General features: G+C 40.2%; 1 protein-coding gene across 3 annotated transcripts in view; it reads left to right on the plus strand.

The window, feature by feature from the left end:
• LOC133459547 (sister chromatid cohesion protein PDS5 homolog B-like) overlaps positions 1–14,604 on the plus strand; it is a 65,115-nt gene extending 50,511 nt beyond the window's left edge. The window contains exons 26-35 of one of the 3 annotated variants that reach the window (XM_061739587.1): positions 1,048–1,162; positions 2,310–2,442; positions 2,534–2,653; positions 4,028–4,090; positions 4,187–4,332; positions 5,940–6,012; positions 10,912–11,339; positions 11,435–11,518; positions 13,952–14,048; positions 14,146–14,604. In XM_061739587.1, the coding sequence (XP_061595571.1) occupies positions 1,048–1,162; positions 2,310–2,442; positions 2,534–2,653; positions 4,028–4,090; positions 4,187–4,332; positions 5,940–6,012; positions 10,912–11,339; positions 11,435–11,518; positions 13,952–14,048; positions 14,146–14,178 (1,292 nt within the window). In that variant the 3' untranslated portion in view covers positions 14,179–14,604. The remainder of the gene's footprint in view (positions 1–1,047; positions 1,163–2,309; positions 2,443–2,533; positions 2,654–4,027; positions 4,091–4,186; positions 4,333–5,939; positions 6,013–10,911; positions 11,340–11,434; positions 11,519–13,951; positions 14,049–14,145) is intronic. The other 2 variants (XM_061739588.1, XM_061739589.1) reach the window with 2 other exon arrangements.
• Positions 14,605–17,681: the final 3,077 nt, after the last annotated feature.

A 17,681-nucleotide genomic window follows, 5' to 3' on the forward strand; every position in this document is an offset into this window, starting at 1 on the left:
GGCAAGCTGGACACAACATGGACATTTGATAACATTGTCTATTTTGCAGGTTTAAACTGCCACAAAAAGGTTAACAGTGTATTTTAGAAAAAATGTAATATTATACACTGCATTCGGAAAGTATTCACAGCACTTCACTTTTTCCACATTTTGCTATTTTACTGCCTTATTCTTAAAGGGGACCTATTATGGCATTTAATACCTATTTTAAACAGGCCTTGAATGTCTTAAAAACAAGCTTTTGATTGTTTTTGCTAAATAAATTAGAAATTCAGCCTCTGAGCCATGTCTTTATCTTCCCATTCTCTAACCTCATTATCTATGCAGGATTCTGTAAATAACATGTTTTTGCCTTTAAATGTGTTTAAAGGTATGAAAACATTAAGGTTTTCAGTTATAATTGGATAAATTAGCTATATTTCATTACTTTATATACCGTCTTGGGGTTACATTTGCATAAAATGATAAAAACAAAATTCTCAAAAATTAAAAACAAAAAAAAAAAAAAAAAAAAACGAAAATTGAAAAAATTTAAATGGAATGTGGGAAAAATTAAAACCGATTTCATCCGTCTCTGTTTCCTCCCTGGATCTGTTTGATAATTCTGCCCCGCACGATGTTTCTGAAAGCAGTTCTATCAGCATTCTGGGAGCTGATTGGTCCTTACAGCATCATTAGCTGCCAATACTTGCTGTTGAATCTCAATATGATACTAGTATTAATATGTTGCAGAACTACACAGTCATATAATTCATGCAACAGCTCAAAAAAAGTTTTAATAACACTAACCCAAAACGATATCGGAATCAAATCGGATCGAATCAAATCTTGATAATCGATTCTGAATCGATTCTTGACATTTGAATCGATCCCCAACCCTGGTATAAAAGTACTATTTGATAAATAATCAGCATGACTGTTAAGAGGAAATACTGTTGTTTTTAGTGACGGCTCATGTTCATGTTCTAGAGACACTTCTGTTGTCATAGACGCTGCATAAATAAACTGGGGTGATGTAGGAGTATTACATGTACTTTGTACCAACAGACAAGCTGTTATCGCTGCTGCCGGAGTATGTGGTCCCCTACACCATCCACCTTCTGGCTCACGACCCAGACTACGTCAAAGTGCAGGACATCGAGCAGCTGAAAGAAATCAAAGAGTGAGTTGGGACGGGAAGGTTCGTGTCGGGAACTGATCCGCTGGCAAATCCACCAAATCCATATGCAGAACATGATCTGGTGACCCCAAGGAAGGGGAAACTCATAGAAGTTGCTTTTGATATTGTGTGTGTTCAGTACCTTTAGGAGAATGTTGAAATTTTGCCTACAAACAAACAAACAAACAAAAGAAGAAATGAAACAATATGTATTTGATTGCTCTGGAAATGCTGGCACTCAGGGCTGTAGATGGGACCAGTTAATTGTGTTTTCAACCATTTCTTTAGACATTGAAGGGAAAGAAAATAGAGTAATAAAAAAAACCACCATATAAGCTTTGCATTATTTTTATTGTAATATTTTACTCAAAGTGAAATGTCCTTTCTGACTCCAGTGCACTCTACTGCAGAGTTTGATTATAAGTAGCTCTGCTTCTTCACTATGGATGAAGTGGAATTGCAAAGAGTTGGTGATAATTGGTGATCTCAAAGTACTCTATTTAGTAACTCCGCAATAAGTAACGTTGCATCTAGTTACAGTTTATTAAAGTGTAGCCTGGATTATACATCAAGACTTCATCCATAGTTCACTGAAAGGTGTAGCAAAGAAAGACATAGATGAATGTAGTTTCTGGCTCCTGCTGGGACAGGGATTAAAGGTCTTTCATGGTTCAAACTTTACTGTTAAAACAAAGTTCAAAGTTCAAGTGGATCTTACTTGCAAATGAAAGTAGGCTGCACATTAGACCAATCCATTTTTGTCTTAACAAGATTAACATAAAAAAATATCTTAAAGGATAAATGCTTTGGAAATGCAGCCACAGATTCAAGGTTCAGTCTGCAGACATATTTAAAAAAAATGTTTAAAAAAAGTTTCGAGTTGATATGAAGGGATTCACTTAGGAATCTGTTTTCTTCTTTCTTCTCCTTTTTTTTATTTTAAAGTCATTTATTAATCAGTAATGGAGTCCACAGGATAACATGAGTAGGTTGTGGTAACGTCCGTTTCCAAACATGAACTCCTGTGTTTCTACCAGAAAGCCTTGTGACAGTTTTGGACATGATCTTTAAAATTGTACAGTAACGGCAACGCTCCGTTGTCACTTAATCAAAGTTATGTGTACTAATGTCAAACTTCCCTTGTCCTCAGAGCTCTTTGGTTTGTCCTGGAGATTATCATGGCCAAGAATGAGAACAACAGCCACGCTTTCATTAGAAAGATGGTGGAAAACATCAAGCAGACGAAAGACGGCCAGTCCCCCAACGATCCCAAAGACAACGAGGTAAAGCTTCCCGCGGCCGGTCCAGACACCACGAGGATGTATTCAGAGTCCAGTGCTGCCTGCTGAGCAGATATGTGTGTTTACTCCTCAGAAACTGTACACCGTCTGTGACGTAGCCATGCACATCATTATGTCAAAGAGCACCACGTACAGCCTGGAGTCCCCGAAGGACCCGGTGCTGCCGTCGCGCTTCTTCACCAAACCTGACAAGGTGAGAGTCCGACTACAGCCGGCCTACGTTAGTGACATACGACTTTGGACTTTGGAAATTACTTGTTTTTTTTAGATCGCGCCACATGATTGAGCAGGCTTTAGTCTTTGCACCGTATTTTGTTGAGCAGGCGTTTTTTGTTTTGTTTTTTTTTTAAAGGTTTTTGTTGCACTAGTGGTCTTTACTGAGAAAGCAGGTAGACAGGAAGCGGCAGGGCCGGTTCTAGAAAATGATGACTACGGTGCATCTCAGATCAGAGGGGGTGCACATGCCTGGCACGTTATTCAACACTAAATTATGCATTTTCCCATAATTTCAAGTGGAATGATACCAGTCAAACAATAATATTTAAAGTGTCTTTCAAGTGCATTATTGCAGCAATATTGCTGCAGAACAAAGAAAATGCTACATTTAGTCTGGGCTACCCCACCCATCAGACAATCTAGCAACAGAAAATAAAACATAGCAACGAAAATAAATATAACCATAAATATACAGGACTGTCTCAGAAAATTAGAATATTGTGATAAAGTCCTTTATTTTCTGTAATGCAAAAATGTCATACATTCTGGATTCATTACAAATCAACTGAAATATTGCAAGCCTTTTATTATTTTAATATTGCTGATCATGGCTTACAGTTTAAGAAAACTCAAATATCCTATCTCAAAAAATTTGAATATTCTGGGAATCTTAATCTTAAACTGTAAACCATAATCAGCAATATTAAAATAATAAAAGGCATAGCAGCATAGAGCGACAGGCCAGGACTCGAACCTGCGCTGCCCACACGAGGACTCTAGTCTCGACTATCCAGGACCAGCAGAAAGCTGTTGTTTTTTTTTTTTGTTTTGTTTTGTTTGTTTTTTTATCTTTTATTTGGAAACGCCTTGATTTCACAGATGCAGATTTACATAGCGTCATAATCACTTCAAGTAAATTAACATAACATTGGCGGGACATTTTGTAGAACTTCTGATGTCCAATTTGCCTCCTGGCTCTTCCCAGAATTTTCTTTGTAAAATATTTACATGGAACATGGAAAGCTTCTCATCTTAGATATTACATACAGAAAATGACACACAAAGCAGAATGAGTAAAGATCGTGTTGTAGATTATATCAATGTATCATATTATAAAACACATTTTGATCCCGCTCCTTATTTTTGTCAAGTTAGCAAAAGTCAGACCTAATAGGTTTTATGTTCTCAGTCCACTTAGACACATCTAAGACACATAGCAGTCAGAAAATTGTAATGTTTTTTTTAGTGAGTACAAATCCTTTCTGCATAATCATAAGCTTTTTTTGGTTGATTTTTTTTTTTTGCTCCTTCCACAAAAAAGGCTCTGACGTACGATTTCCCTTTGTTTCAGAACTTCAACAACACTAAAAATTACCTCCCATCAGAGATGAAGTCCTTCTTCACACCTGGAAAGGTAAGCTTGATCAAACTTTAGTTTGAACATGGGTTTTGTGTGATTGATTCCTTCTCCATATCAAACTTTACAAATTCTCTCTCCTGCCTCCTCAAGCCGAAGTCGGCTAACGTTTTGGGTGCGGTCAACAAGCCGCTGTCATCGGCAGGTAAACAGCTCCAGAGCAAAGCCTCTCGGATGGAGACGACCAGCAACCACGACTCCTCGTCTAACCCGAGCTCCCCGCAGCGCAGCAAGAGCAGGTACGGCACATGAGAGCAGTTATGGAGCTTTTCCACTAGTACCTACTCGGCCTGGTTTCTTTTCCATAACAATTCAGCACCTGGAGCAGAAGTAGGAGGTTGGAGCGAAGCTGCTGTGACGTATTTGATTGTGTATCTAAACGAAGAAGACAACAACACTAAAGATCTAGAACCTGGAGGAGATGATAAACAGGACTGTCTCATAAAATTAGAATATTGTGATAAAGTTCTTTATTTTCTGTAATGCAATTAAAAAAACAAAAATGTCATACATTCTGGATTCATTACAAATCAACTGAAATATTACAAGCCTTTTATTATTTTAATATTGCTGATTATGGTTTACAGTTTAAGATTAAGATTCCCAGAATATTCAAATTTTTTGAGATAGGATATTTGAGTTTTCTTAAACTGTAAGCCATGATCAGCAATATTAAAATAATAAAAGGCTTGCAATATTTCAGCTGATTTGTAATGAATCCAGAATGTATGACATTTTTGTTTTTGTAATTGCATTACAGAAAATCACAATATTATAATTTTCTGAGACAGTCCTGTATGTGCTGCTGGGTCTGTGGCTTGTGTTTGATATCAAGTTAAAAAATGAGAGTGAGAGAAGCTTCACGCGGCGACACTTTAGAAAAATGTTTTAGTTTGTCTCGGCGCTGCTGAAAAGACCGTTGGTAGCCGAGCAGCTATGAAGTGTATATCTTAATTTAAACTCGAAAATCATTGAGAGCGAGCCCTCATTTACAATGACGTCGAGCAAATACAAAAGTAAAAAACAAAAAACAAAAACGGAACAACAAAAGAACATTCAATTAAAAAAATATTAAGTTACAATTAATAAATAATGTAACAATAAAATAAATTAAAACAGATACAAACAGTGCTCAAAAGATTTAAGATCAGGGATTTAAAATGACCAAAAGATACTAGTGAATTGATTTCTAGAGTGCTTTGTAATGAGTTCCAGGTGGAAGGTGCAGAAAAGCTAAAGGCAGATCTACCAAGCTCAGTATAGACTTGGGGGACTTGTAGTGTAATCCAGTCAGTGGATCGAGTGTGGTGTGAACAAGTGACCACACCTGGTAGATCTGGTCGTTCCTTATCTCCCGTCTAGATCCCTTTTTAATTCTCTCCTCAGCACCAGGTTTATGAACATCTGACCCTCAAAGTTGGATCACCAAACACACTTTTGCTGCCATTGCTGGTTGAATAAAATGAACCAGAATCCGTCAGAGTCTCTTTCTCTGATTTCCTCCTCCTGACTCAGACGTCTGACTCCAACCCCCCGACCAATCGGTGGCCTGTAGTGTGATGATGTCAGATACAGCCGACTCAGCAGCTTAGAACCTCGGCAGAATAGTTACAGAAAAGTATCTACTCGGCACGTTAGACCCCTGGTGGAAAAGAACCAAACCAAGTCGAGACGGCTGAGTAGGTACTGGTGGAAAAGCTCCATTAGACACTGCCAACCCTTTAACAACAACAGTCAAACACAACGCTGCACCTGCTCGTTCAAACCATGTTAAACTGTCTAGGGCTGCACAGCTCACTTATGTGCCTTGTCATTTCAAATAAACTGAATACCTGCTGTTTTTCAGGCATGACAGCACAGAAATGGATCACAGTGAAAATGAGGACATCAGCCTGAAGAGAGCAGACAGTGTTGACAAGGTATTTACACCTGAACGTGTGTGTGATGGCAGGACAGACGAATCGTTACTAAACAGGAACACAGTGGAAGTGTTTCTTCTCTGTTCTTGTCTCTCCCAGAGTAAAAATAATCCTGTGCTTGGTTTGTTTGTTTTATTTAGGATCCCCATTAGCAACAGCATTAGCTATTCTTCCTGGGGTCCGACATACACACAACACACAAATTAACACTCAATACATACAGACATACATTATACATGACAACAAAACAATAATAGACACAACTCCCTTAGTCACAAACAACACAGAAACTAAATCACCATCATTCTCAGACATAAATACATAGAAATTAAATCAAATAAAACACCTTCATAATCAATACCTGCCTGAAATTACCTTATCTTAGAATTCTTGACCACTTTTCACCTTTATTGTGATAGGGTTTACACTACCTGTAATTCTATTCAAACTTCATTCCGTTCCTTCCAAATGTCAAATCATAATTCATTAAATTTTAAAAGATATTGTTTCAACTGAATCTTAAACCAATATTCGCTACCTGCATGAGAAATATGAACTGATATAGAGTTCCAGCCTACCATGGCTCTGTAAAAAAAGGTTCTCTGTCACTTAGTATCAGGACTGAATGGTCCTGATGCTTTACTATATTATTAATTCATTGATTTATTTATGTATTTATTTATTGGTTTATTTGACGGGGACAATGCACATCAATAAAACATTGCTGTAAATGTGCCAGAGTTAGCCAAGAGGCTATTTTTCATCTGTAGTCCCTGGACAGATGTAAGAATACAGAAAAAGTACAGAAAGTACAGAAAAGTACAGAAGTACAGAAAGGTGCAATTAAGTTTTAGTGCTGACAGAGCTGAGTATTAATCAACCATTTCTTTAAATGAGCTCTAAATAAACTGTATGTGTCCAGTTCTCTGATAGTTGCAGGGATGGAGTTCCATTCTAGTGCAGCTTTAACAGAGAATGCAGACTGACTGAAAGCACTTTTTTCTGAGTGGAATAATACAATCCCCTCTTGCTGCACCTCTTGTGAACCGATCAGCAGTTGTTCTAATGTTGACAAACTGTCTGAGTGGAGGAGAAGTCAGGCCGTATATAATCTTGTGCATAAGACAAACATCTACATATTTAATCATATTTTGATGCCTATGAAAAGCTTCTAAAGTTAAAAACTGGTGAAAAAACTTCCAAACTATTGACAGAAATCAGCAAAAAAAAAAAAACCCCAACTCATATTTGCTTAACCTATTTTCAGAAGGTAAATAAAATGTCTTCTATACATTGTTATCTAAATTGGGGGGGGGGGTCATGCATGCCTTTCGCTCTGTTGCAGCACCACTGCAAAAATAAACAAACGTTATCTGAAATGACACAGTCGCTCAGATGAAAGTGCTGCTGCTGCGGTCGTAAACACTCGTCTCTGCAAACAGCAGCTGGAGCTGACGGGATTGGTTGATAGGAAACTGTGTAAACTGTCAGTGAGAGCAGCTCCTTCCTCCCCACCACCAGCTTCTGTGGTAGCAACATCTAAAGAAGAGAAGTGGACTAGGGCTGAAACGATTCCTCAAATAATTCGATTACAAAAAATGATCGAGGACTTTTCTCTGCCTCGAGGAATCATTTAATTTTGCAGCTCAAAGCAGGTATTTTGCCCCGGACTACATTTAATGCAGCACAACGCGCTGACGCTTAACTTAAAACTTAACTAGAACTTAAAATGTGCTTGACACAAATGAAAGTTCAATAGAAACACGTGGGAAAAACACCTAACCTTTTAAGTGATGTGTGTTATCAGGTGTAATGGCATTTTTAGGTTAGAAATAAGAACATTTCTTGGTAAGATCCTTAGTTTTTTGAGTGAAGGCAGTGAATTTGGTCGACTGGTGTAAGTTCAGGGTTTTTAAATGCACAGCCATGAACCTACTGTATTATATAATTTCGTCTTAGTAATGTCAATTGACATCTAATATCTTATATATATTTATAATTGCTCTTTAACTAAACAAAAATATGTTTTATCCGATTAATCGATGGAATTTTCAGTAAAATATTCGATAGCTGCAGCCCCAAAGTGGACACAAGCTTTAAGGCCTACAAGAAATGTGTAACTTCATCTCACATTTATTAACTTGATGAATACACTTTAAGGTCAATCTTCACAGGAAGCCAAACTGTCCAAGTAGAAAACTTCACAAACAGCAGATGTATTCTAAGGTGCCTTAAATCGGTCTATAAATTAAAAGTGTCCCTGGTTGGAAGCCTGGACGGGTCTCTGTTACATGTCAAAGCCTCTCTCTCCTCTAAGGACTTTCTTCTCCTGCTGCAGCCGTCAAACCATTGCAGTTAGTGACTAGAAAATTAAATGCTGAGGCAAATTTTCACTTTTATGCAGATGATGCTGTGATTTATTGTTCTGCTACCCTAAATCAGGCACTCTGCCAGTTACAACCTGCTTTTAACACTGTGCAGTTTACCCTGTTTGACCTGAGGCTTCTTCTAAATGCTGATAAAACAAAACTCATGACATTCTCAAAGGCCAGATCCAAGCCAGTGAATCTCCCATCAATTATTGTTCAAGGTTCTGAAATTGAGACAGTGTCACAATATAGGTATCTTGGATTCCTAATTGATGATTCATTATCTTTTAAGCCTCATATTCAGCATCTAGTCAAGAAGTTGGAGCTGAAATTAGGTTTTTCTTTTAGAAATAAGGACTTGTGGAATCTGTGCTTGACTATGGCGATGTCCTTTATATGCATTCCCCTGCTCAGTACGTTTACATGCAGCAGTTCAATCGGATTTCTGATCGTATAAGACATCGTTCGAACTTTTAAACTGCATGTAAACACCTGAACCCGATCTACTTCGGACCTATTTCGGACCTATATCGGACATTTAGCAACACTCAGATAATTCGTTCAGAGTCTGAATGTTAACTCCATGTATACGGAGACATCAGATATTGCAGTCTGAGCAGCTGGAGAATTTCCTCTGGGGCTTTACCCGGAAGTGAAAGGAGACGGCGCGTGTTAAATAGTTGTTTAAACACCTTTAAATAGATTGTGAAAGAGATGCAGAAGCTTCATCAGGAAACGGAGCAGATCAAAATAAAGTGGAAAAATATACGGAAGGCGTAACGTTGGCGCCAAACAAAACAACCGTCAACCAGAAGTGGCTCTTCTTGAAATGGTTACCATGGTTACAGCGCCACATAGCGTCACGGTCAGCCATGCTCTGGACATTTATCCCATTCTCTGAACAGCATGTAAACTCAGACAAGTGATTGGGTCTTCTGGATGTTTATCTGATACCATCAGAAATCCCATTTCTTTGCTGCATAGAAACATACTGACTGTCTTCATGCATTGGATACTTAAGTCCACCATGGAGCTCTGACATTTATCACAGATCTTAGATCTCTTCTTCACCACTGTTATCTGTCTGCCCGGGTCGGATGGTCTGCTCTGGCCACCGGAGACTTTATCATTGTCTTTGTTTCTAAGGCCATTCTGGTCCTGCTTCCAGCTTGTTTGGGGAGGAATCTCTCTCAAAAAAGCACCGGGAGCCAGAATCTTCTGTCGCAGGACTTATTTTTATTTACCAAGGGTCGGCACTGGACAAGCTAGCAGCTTCCAGCTCTGCTGCCCCTCCGCTTGGAATGAGCTGCAGAAAATCTTAAAATTGAATAATCTGGTGTCACTTGATGCTTTTAAGGTTCTTCTGAAAGACCTGGAAGCAAGTACAACTGACTGCAGAGGCTTTGACTGCTGATTTTGTTTGTGATCTGTATTTCTGATTTGTTTTTAACAGTTTTGTTATTGTTGGTTTGTGCAACTTTGTGTTTGTGCTGCTCTGTCTTGGCCAGGACTCTATTGTAAAAGAGATTTTTAATCTCAACGAGACTCTTTCCTGGTTCCTGGTTTTTATCCTCGGTGGGGACAACATTTATCCCGCCCACCCAAAGTATTTTCACCATTACATCGTAATTATTAACAAGTAATAACAACCAAAATACACAGAGTCCATGTTCATTCTGCTTGTGCTGGGATTTTGATACCGGGAGCGAGTCAGACGCATCGCGCCCACAGAAAGCAGTTTTATTTTGAAAACCAACCGGATCTTCTTGCATTCCAAAATTCCGACTTCCGGCCCGCCAAAATAAAAGATACAGTCAGTCAAATGAATGAAAAAATGATAAGAATCCAGAGCAGCATATCCTCATATTTTACAGGATCACAACCAAAAATCCAGAGAAAAAATGCGACAGAAGATGAAACAAGATCTGACATTGCTGATAGCAGCTCCCATGTTTTCTGTTAAACTGACATCGAGAAAGAATTAAAAAAAATATAAATTTTGTTTATTTATTTTTATTTGGCACATTTAAAGCAGCACTATGTAACTTTTCCACCTTAATATAATATTCCCAGAGTCATTGTGATGGTACATCAACTTCCAACAGGTTTAATGAACCTCTGTCATGGTCTGAGGGGTCTGTATCGCCTTCACTGGCACTATGTAACTTTGAGGAGCATGGTAGGAACCCTGCCACACTACTGGTAAAGCACTACCGCTTTGGTCCAAAGGAGCCACCAAACTCAACAAAAGCTGAAAGTTACATTGTGCTGCTTTAAAAACAATATTAGGAGAAAATATTTCTGCAAATGCAGTGGTTCTGTTCATGTTCAAAATAGGCCTACCGCCTACGTTATGTAGCTTAAGTGTAAGGTTTACACAAGAAACAAGTTTTCATATAGCCTACTGTTGGGTGGTAATTTTTCTGAATAAAAATATTTCTCAAAATTACCCCCCCTCTGGTTTTTTGACAAATCGCACCCTGGTTATAATAATAATATTAATAATAATAAATGATTTCTTCTCTTGTAGGATATTGAAAAGCCCCGCGGTCGTAAACGTGGGGTGACCACCAGCGACGATCAGGAGAGCAAGCCGAAGCGCGGGCGCAAGAAAGCCGGCGCCAACGCGTCGGTGGTGGCGGAGCCGGAGGACCCGTGGGACGGGGACACGCAGCCCGAGGACGAGCAGAACAGCCCGCCCAAGAAGGGCCGCCGGGGCCGGCCCCCCAAGGCCGCCGCCGCCACACAGAACACGCCCGCCAAGGGCCGGAGGGGCCGCAAGAAGGCAGTCCCCTCCCCGGAGGAGGAAGAGGAGGAGGAGGAAGAGGAGGAGGAAGAGAGGGCGGAAGAGGAGGCGGTGGAGGAAGACGAGGAGGAAGACGAGGACAGAAGTAGTGAAAACATGGAGGCCAAGACTAAGGGAGGGAGACAAGCCAGGACCCCCCGGCGGTCACAAGGGTACGAGAGTCTGATCGTCCTCTCTGTCGTAGTTCAGCATCGCTGAGCTAGTTCTCACCTCGACACTGAAGCTTTGACTTATTGTGTTTGTTCAGCAGCTCGGAGTCGGCAGAGTCCACACCACAGAAGAGGAGAGGACGTCCACCCAAATCAGCTCAGCCGGCGGCCAAGAAACCCACGTCAGTCCCTGCTTTTCCCTCCCGGTGACGCGTCAGTCTGAGCAGCAGAGACCCTGCTGAGCCAGTCACTAGAGACACTAGGGAAAGTTGGGATTAAACTGGTCACTGTGCCCATTTCAGGGATTAAAGCAAAAATTCAATTTAAACCGGTGGTTTAAATTTAGTCATTTCACCATCAGGGGGAAGGATAGGTTAATATGTATGATGATAATAATTATAGATCTTTTTCTGAAACACATAATTCAAGAGAGGACACAAGTATTGCATTACTGTAAACCAATCATTACACCATACCTGTTACGTGTTGTAATCATATCCTTCTTTCTTTCCGTTGCGATTGAAAATGTAAACTTATAATCCATTCCTGTGAGTTCATCTTTTAATCCAGTGGCAATATCCGTGCTAGTAGATACTTTTTATGTAATAATGACAGGGGGTTCTAAACGTACCCCCCGCGACCGCTATTTAGCGATCTTTTTCTGAACGGTTTATCCGACTTTTTCCAGTCACAGTGAATCAAAGAGATAAGGACAACTATTGTGCAAAAAAACAAAATAAAAAAAATCACACATAAACGAAGAAAAGTGCCTTGAAAGTTCACGACTGCTTCAAACCGGAAACCGGAAATGCGTTGCTCAAACTCAAACTTTCTTTATTTATATAGCACCAAATCATACAATATAATTGCAACACATGGTGCTTTACATGCAGGATAAAATAACAATCAAAAACACAATTGGTTGCTCCCAAGCGAACCAATCCCAGCCCTCTCGGTCTGCGTGTGGTCTGCGTCGCTCGACGCGTAGTTACAATTTTCGGGAGGTGCACGTCAGTGACGGCGCAGGTGACGCCATTTTGACGCAGAAGCATAATTCAGCCTTAACTCAGCCTAGGCTGAGTTATTAGGTGTCAGGTTACGTGCATCTAAAACCAGAGGAGAACTTTACTGTGTGTGCACAGCCAACAGCTGATTGACTGCAGTGGGCGCCGTTCGACAAGTCACCGCGGCGCTACAGACACCCCTGTGTTCATATTTTTTGTCGGATTTGCGCTGATCTCATAAAAAAATATCCCAAAAAAATCCCCAGGACGGAAATCCGTACCCAGTACGGAGAACTTTAATCCCTGCGATTTGGCACGACATACTGGACTGTCTCAGAAAATTTGAATATTGTGATAAAGTTCTTTATTTTCTGTAATGCAATTACAAAAACAAAAATGTCCTACATTCTGGATTCATTACAAATCAACTGAAATATTGCAAGCCTTTTATTATTTTAATATTGCTGATATGGTTTACAGTTTAAGATTAAGATTCCCAGAATATTCTAATTTTTTTAGATAGGATATTTGAGTTTTCTTAAGCTGTAAGACGGTTGCGGTTGCGCAATCGAGTACGTCACAGCAGCTTCACCCCAACCTGCCCACTTCTCCCCTGGCTGTGGAAAAAACAAACTGGTAGAGACGGGTAGAGGCATGACGAGCCGAGTCGGGCTCAGTAAGTCCTAGTGCAAAAGTGCCATAAGAGACCAACGTTATTGACACAGGAAGTGAAGAAGCAGGGAGACTATTTAGCCAATTAGAATGCAGAACACGATGCAAATCTGTGAAGCAGCGAGACGTGAAAGGTGAACCGCGTTGTAGCGAGGGATTACTGTTAAGCCTGTGCTGAAAAGATCGATTTTCCAATTCTAACTCGATTCTCATATTAATTCCTAAGAATCGATTTGTATGTCTAAATATCGATTTTGTTTCATCATTACATTACAACTTTTGGTAGTTTTTTGTTTATGCCCAAAAAAGGAATGTTTTGTTGGACACGAGAATAACTGGTGCCATGTTTTCATGCCTTTTAAATATGTTTAAAGCTATGAATACGTTAAAGTTTTCAGTTATAATTGCATAAACTGCCTATATTTCATTACTTTATATACGGTCTTAGGGTTACGTTTGCATAAAATGCTAAAAACCAAATTCTCAAAAATGGGAAAAAATAAAACTGATTTCCTCCGTCTCTGTTTCCTCCCTGGATCTGTTTCATAATTCTGCTCCACGATGTTTCTGAAAGCAGTTCTATCAGCATTCTGGGAGCTGATTGGTCCTTACAGCATCATTAGCTGCAGTACTTGCTGTTGAATCTCAATATAATACTAGTATTAATATGTTGCATAACTACAGTCATATCATTCATGCAACAGCTCAAAAAACAGTTTTAATAACACTAATCCAAATCAATATCGGAATCAAATCGGATCGAATAAAAGCTTGATAATCGATTCTGAATAGGAATCGATTCGATTCTTGACATTATAATGGATCCCCAGCCCTGATCCCAGTACTGACCTGTGACTTCACCTCCGTGGCTCGTGACTGTAGTCGTGTTTCTGCAGCTTCTGTCCGGACGGATGAATTAACTGTGCGTTGCTGTTTCAGGCGTGGGGGCCGGTCGAAGGCCGCTGTGGCTAAAGACGAGGAGGAGGAGGAAGAAGAGGAGGAGGAGGAGGAGCAGGAAGACGAGCCAACACCAAGGGTACCGATCCAAGCGTAATAGGAACCATTATCCAATCTAATATCAGCACCGTGCCCTATATTCATCATCTCCCTTGCTTTTCTCTTCTCACCTCCAGGGTCGCAAGAAGGCCGCCGGGCGAAGAAGATGAGCTAAAAAGATTAATGCATAAAGTAGAATCATTGGAGGAAAACAAAGGCAGCATGTCTCCTCTGACGTGGAGGAGGAATGATGCAGGAAAGAAAAATATGGACATTGAACTTTTTAAACTTTTCATATGCCGTCGCTCCTACTGTTACACCGATTTACACACTTGCATTTGCCACATGCACACGACCCCAGAGCACCCGCATCATCATGGCCGGGGGGGCGTTGCTTTGTGTTGCATCGTGATGATTTCCGCCACATTTAACTAGAAATCGTTTTACCCAGAAAAAAACAAAAACAAAAAAAACCCAGAAAGCCCCACACCTTGTAAATAGTCTGTCTGTTCCATGTTCTGTTGTGTTTCTGCTGACTGGGGTCCGGCTGTAAAGCCCCCCCCCCACTGATATCATTAAAGTGCTCCCATCAAGCAGTATTGCTTATCAAACTTGTGTCCTACTTTTAAAAACCGAGATTAACCATCGGCTTTTTTTTGTGACAGTCATTTTACCTTTAATGAAAACATGTTCTTGTTTACAGCTCTGTATATTAATACCTTTTTCTTTTTCTTTTTTTTTTTTACCATGTATTGAACACGTTAATGTCAGAGAACTGTCCAAATGTAGAGTCGCCTCTGGATATTATTGTAGTGTTATTGCGTTTTTAATTTGTAGGTTTGTATTCACTGGTAGAAGGAAGTCCTGAGCAGCTGTGGTTGTCGTGTTTGTCACTGCTGATTTAACTTGGCTTCACCTCCACCCAGTCAGATCCTCCGTTGTATCAATATAATTCTCTATAAAACCTGACTCCATCCATTTCTCTTTATTTCACTGTGGAGGTCCCGATCGTTGGACCCTTTAAGTTCCTGAAGTGTGTTTTTATTCACGGTTTATGAGTGTGACGCTGACTTTAATCCATCGTTTGTGTTGTCAGGCTTAAAAAAAGAGAGATAAAAGAAAAGGGAGATGACAGCCTCATAAGTTTTTAGAGCCTCGTCGTCCAGCAGAAGGAAAACGCTCTGGTCGGAGAGGTAGGGTTGTTCTTAAATCAGAATTTGCTTCATTTTTAGGGGGGGGAAAAAGAAGAAAACATGGTGCTGGTCTTATATTTTTCTAATTTGCTTTCAAATGTTCTTTTCAACAGCAGACAACCGGACTAAGCTTCTTGTAGCACCCTATAATGTAATAATTTCCTGAAAATGTAATAACGCCTGAAAATGTAACAAATTTGCACTTAACTCAATCGAAAATGTAGTAAAACCCAATAATGTAATAACTTCCCCAATAATGTAATAAAATATCCTGACCGATATTGTAATAACATTTTTGCCAATAATGTAATACCTGATTACATTATTGGGAATTTATTACATGGTATTCAAAGTCTGGAATTTAACCCAATCATTCTGGTGTTTCAAATCCAGCGTATATAACATTCTTAGATTCTTAAAACACAAAATGTAGAACTCTGGACTGAAAATGAACAAATATATTACATTATTTGTTAAGTATTACATTATCAGTTTTGAAAGAAAAAGACCCACCTGAAAATGTAATTAATTCCCAATAATGTAATACGGTATTACATTATCGGTAAAAATGTTCAGAAGTTATTACGTTATTGGATTTTATTACATTTTCAAATGAGTAAAGTGCAAATTTTATTACATTTTCAGGCGTTATTACATTATAGGGTGCTACACTCCGTAACGCACATTTTACGATATTTGCAGTATACAGTGCAATCCAACCTGCCCCGGGGCTGCTAAGCATCCTCAGGTAGCAGACAAACTAACCTCACACTGCCTTGACGTGCAGATACTTGAGTTTTGAACTTTCCGGAGCAGTTCAGCTCAGTGGAAAAACACTGAGTGCATGTTATGATCCGTGACCGGCCCTGGTCACATGCCGTCCTCCGGCCCGGCCGGGCCGTTTTACTGCCTCTGATAACGGCTCTCCTTCCAACGCCAAACCTCTCCTCTGCTGTGCTGGATGTCGCCGAGGGCCACATGTGTGTGTTTTTCCATTTGGTCTGAGTTTTGGGAGAAGGTCTGTTTGGTACGGGGCCCCAGCTGCTCAGCAGTCCTGGGGCCTCACGGTTGCGTTTTTCCTTTCATGATGCAACCTCTCTCTCTAGAGGAGAGTTGTGACCTGCAGGCACCCAGACATCCATTACCAAGCTTTTGTAATGGAAACATGCAGTTTGGTGTTGGTTTCCCTGAAAACATCTGCTCCCAGACCTGTATACAGCTGATTCCTGGAGATGTGGAAGCTGCTCGGTCCTCAGATGTTGCAGCAGCACAAAGGAAAGGGTGTGGGTCCCCCTGTAGGTGCCCAGGTCAAGTCGCTGTTACTACACTGTCCAATGGAGCTTTTCCACTAGAACTTACTCGGCTCTACTCGGTCTGGTTTCTTTTCCATAACAATTCAGCACCTGGAGCAGAAGTAGGAGGTTGGAGTGAAGCTGCTGTGACGTATTTGATTGTGTATCTAAATGAAGAAGACAACAACACTAAAGATGTAGAACCTGGAGGAGATGATAGATGTGCTGCTGGATCTGTGACTTGTGTTCCATATCAAGTTAAAAAATGAGAGTGAGAGAAACTTCAATCGGCAACACTTTTTAATTTTGTTAGTTTGTCTCTGCGCTGCTGAAAAGTCAGCTGGAGCCTTGAGCAGCTATGAAGAGACAGAGCTCCTGGTAGATCTGGTCGTTCCTTATTACCCGTCTAGATCCCTTTTTAATTCTCTCCTCAGCACCAGGTTTATGAACATCTGCACCTCAGAGTTGGATCATGAAACAGACTTTTGCTGCCATTGCTGGTTGAATAAAATGAACCAGAATCCGTCAGAGTCTCTTTCTCTGATTTCCTCCTCCTGACTCAGACGTCTGACTCCAACCCCCCGACCAATCGGTGGCCTGTAGTGTGATGATGTCAGATACAGCTGACTCAGCAACTTAGAACCTCGGCAGAGTACGGTATTTTCCGCACTTTAAGGCGCACCTTCAATGAATGATGTATTTTAAAACTTTTTTCCATGTATAGGGCGCACTAAATATATGGTAAAATACATATATTTTAGTGGCTGGGGTTGAGTTACGTATCTACCTGATGGAGCTGTGCTACAGGAAATGATACAAAATCCTAGAGCAAAAAAAAAAAAAAAACAAGAAGAAAAGTACCGTATGTCAAACTTTATTAACAAAATAAAAACCAGCTTTGCTCCGTCTCCTCAAAGTCTCCATTATGCGAGTCAGCGTTGCTGCTGTTGTCTTGAACGTCTGTGACGATTCCTGGCGTTTTTAACGCCGTTACTTCGGACTACACCAACTACATTACCCACAATCCCCCTGACTACAGTAACAGATTACCGTAATGATCATATATAAGGCGCACTGCCGGTTTTTGAGAAAATGAAAGGCTTTTACGTGCGCCTTATAATGTGGAAAATACGGTAGTTACAGAAAAGTATCTACTCGGCACATTAGACCTCTACTGTGAAAGAGCAA

This window comes from Cololabis saira, chromosome 14 (genome assembly GCF_033807715.1).
Source record: "Cololabis saira isolate AMF1-May2022 chromosome 14, fColSai1.1, whole genome shotgun sequence".
Classification (NCBI taxonomy): domain Eukaryota; kingdom Metazoa; phylum Chordata; class Actinopteri; order Beloniformes; family Belonidae; genus Cololabis; species Cololabis saira.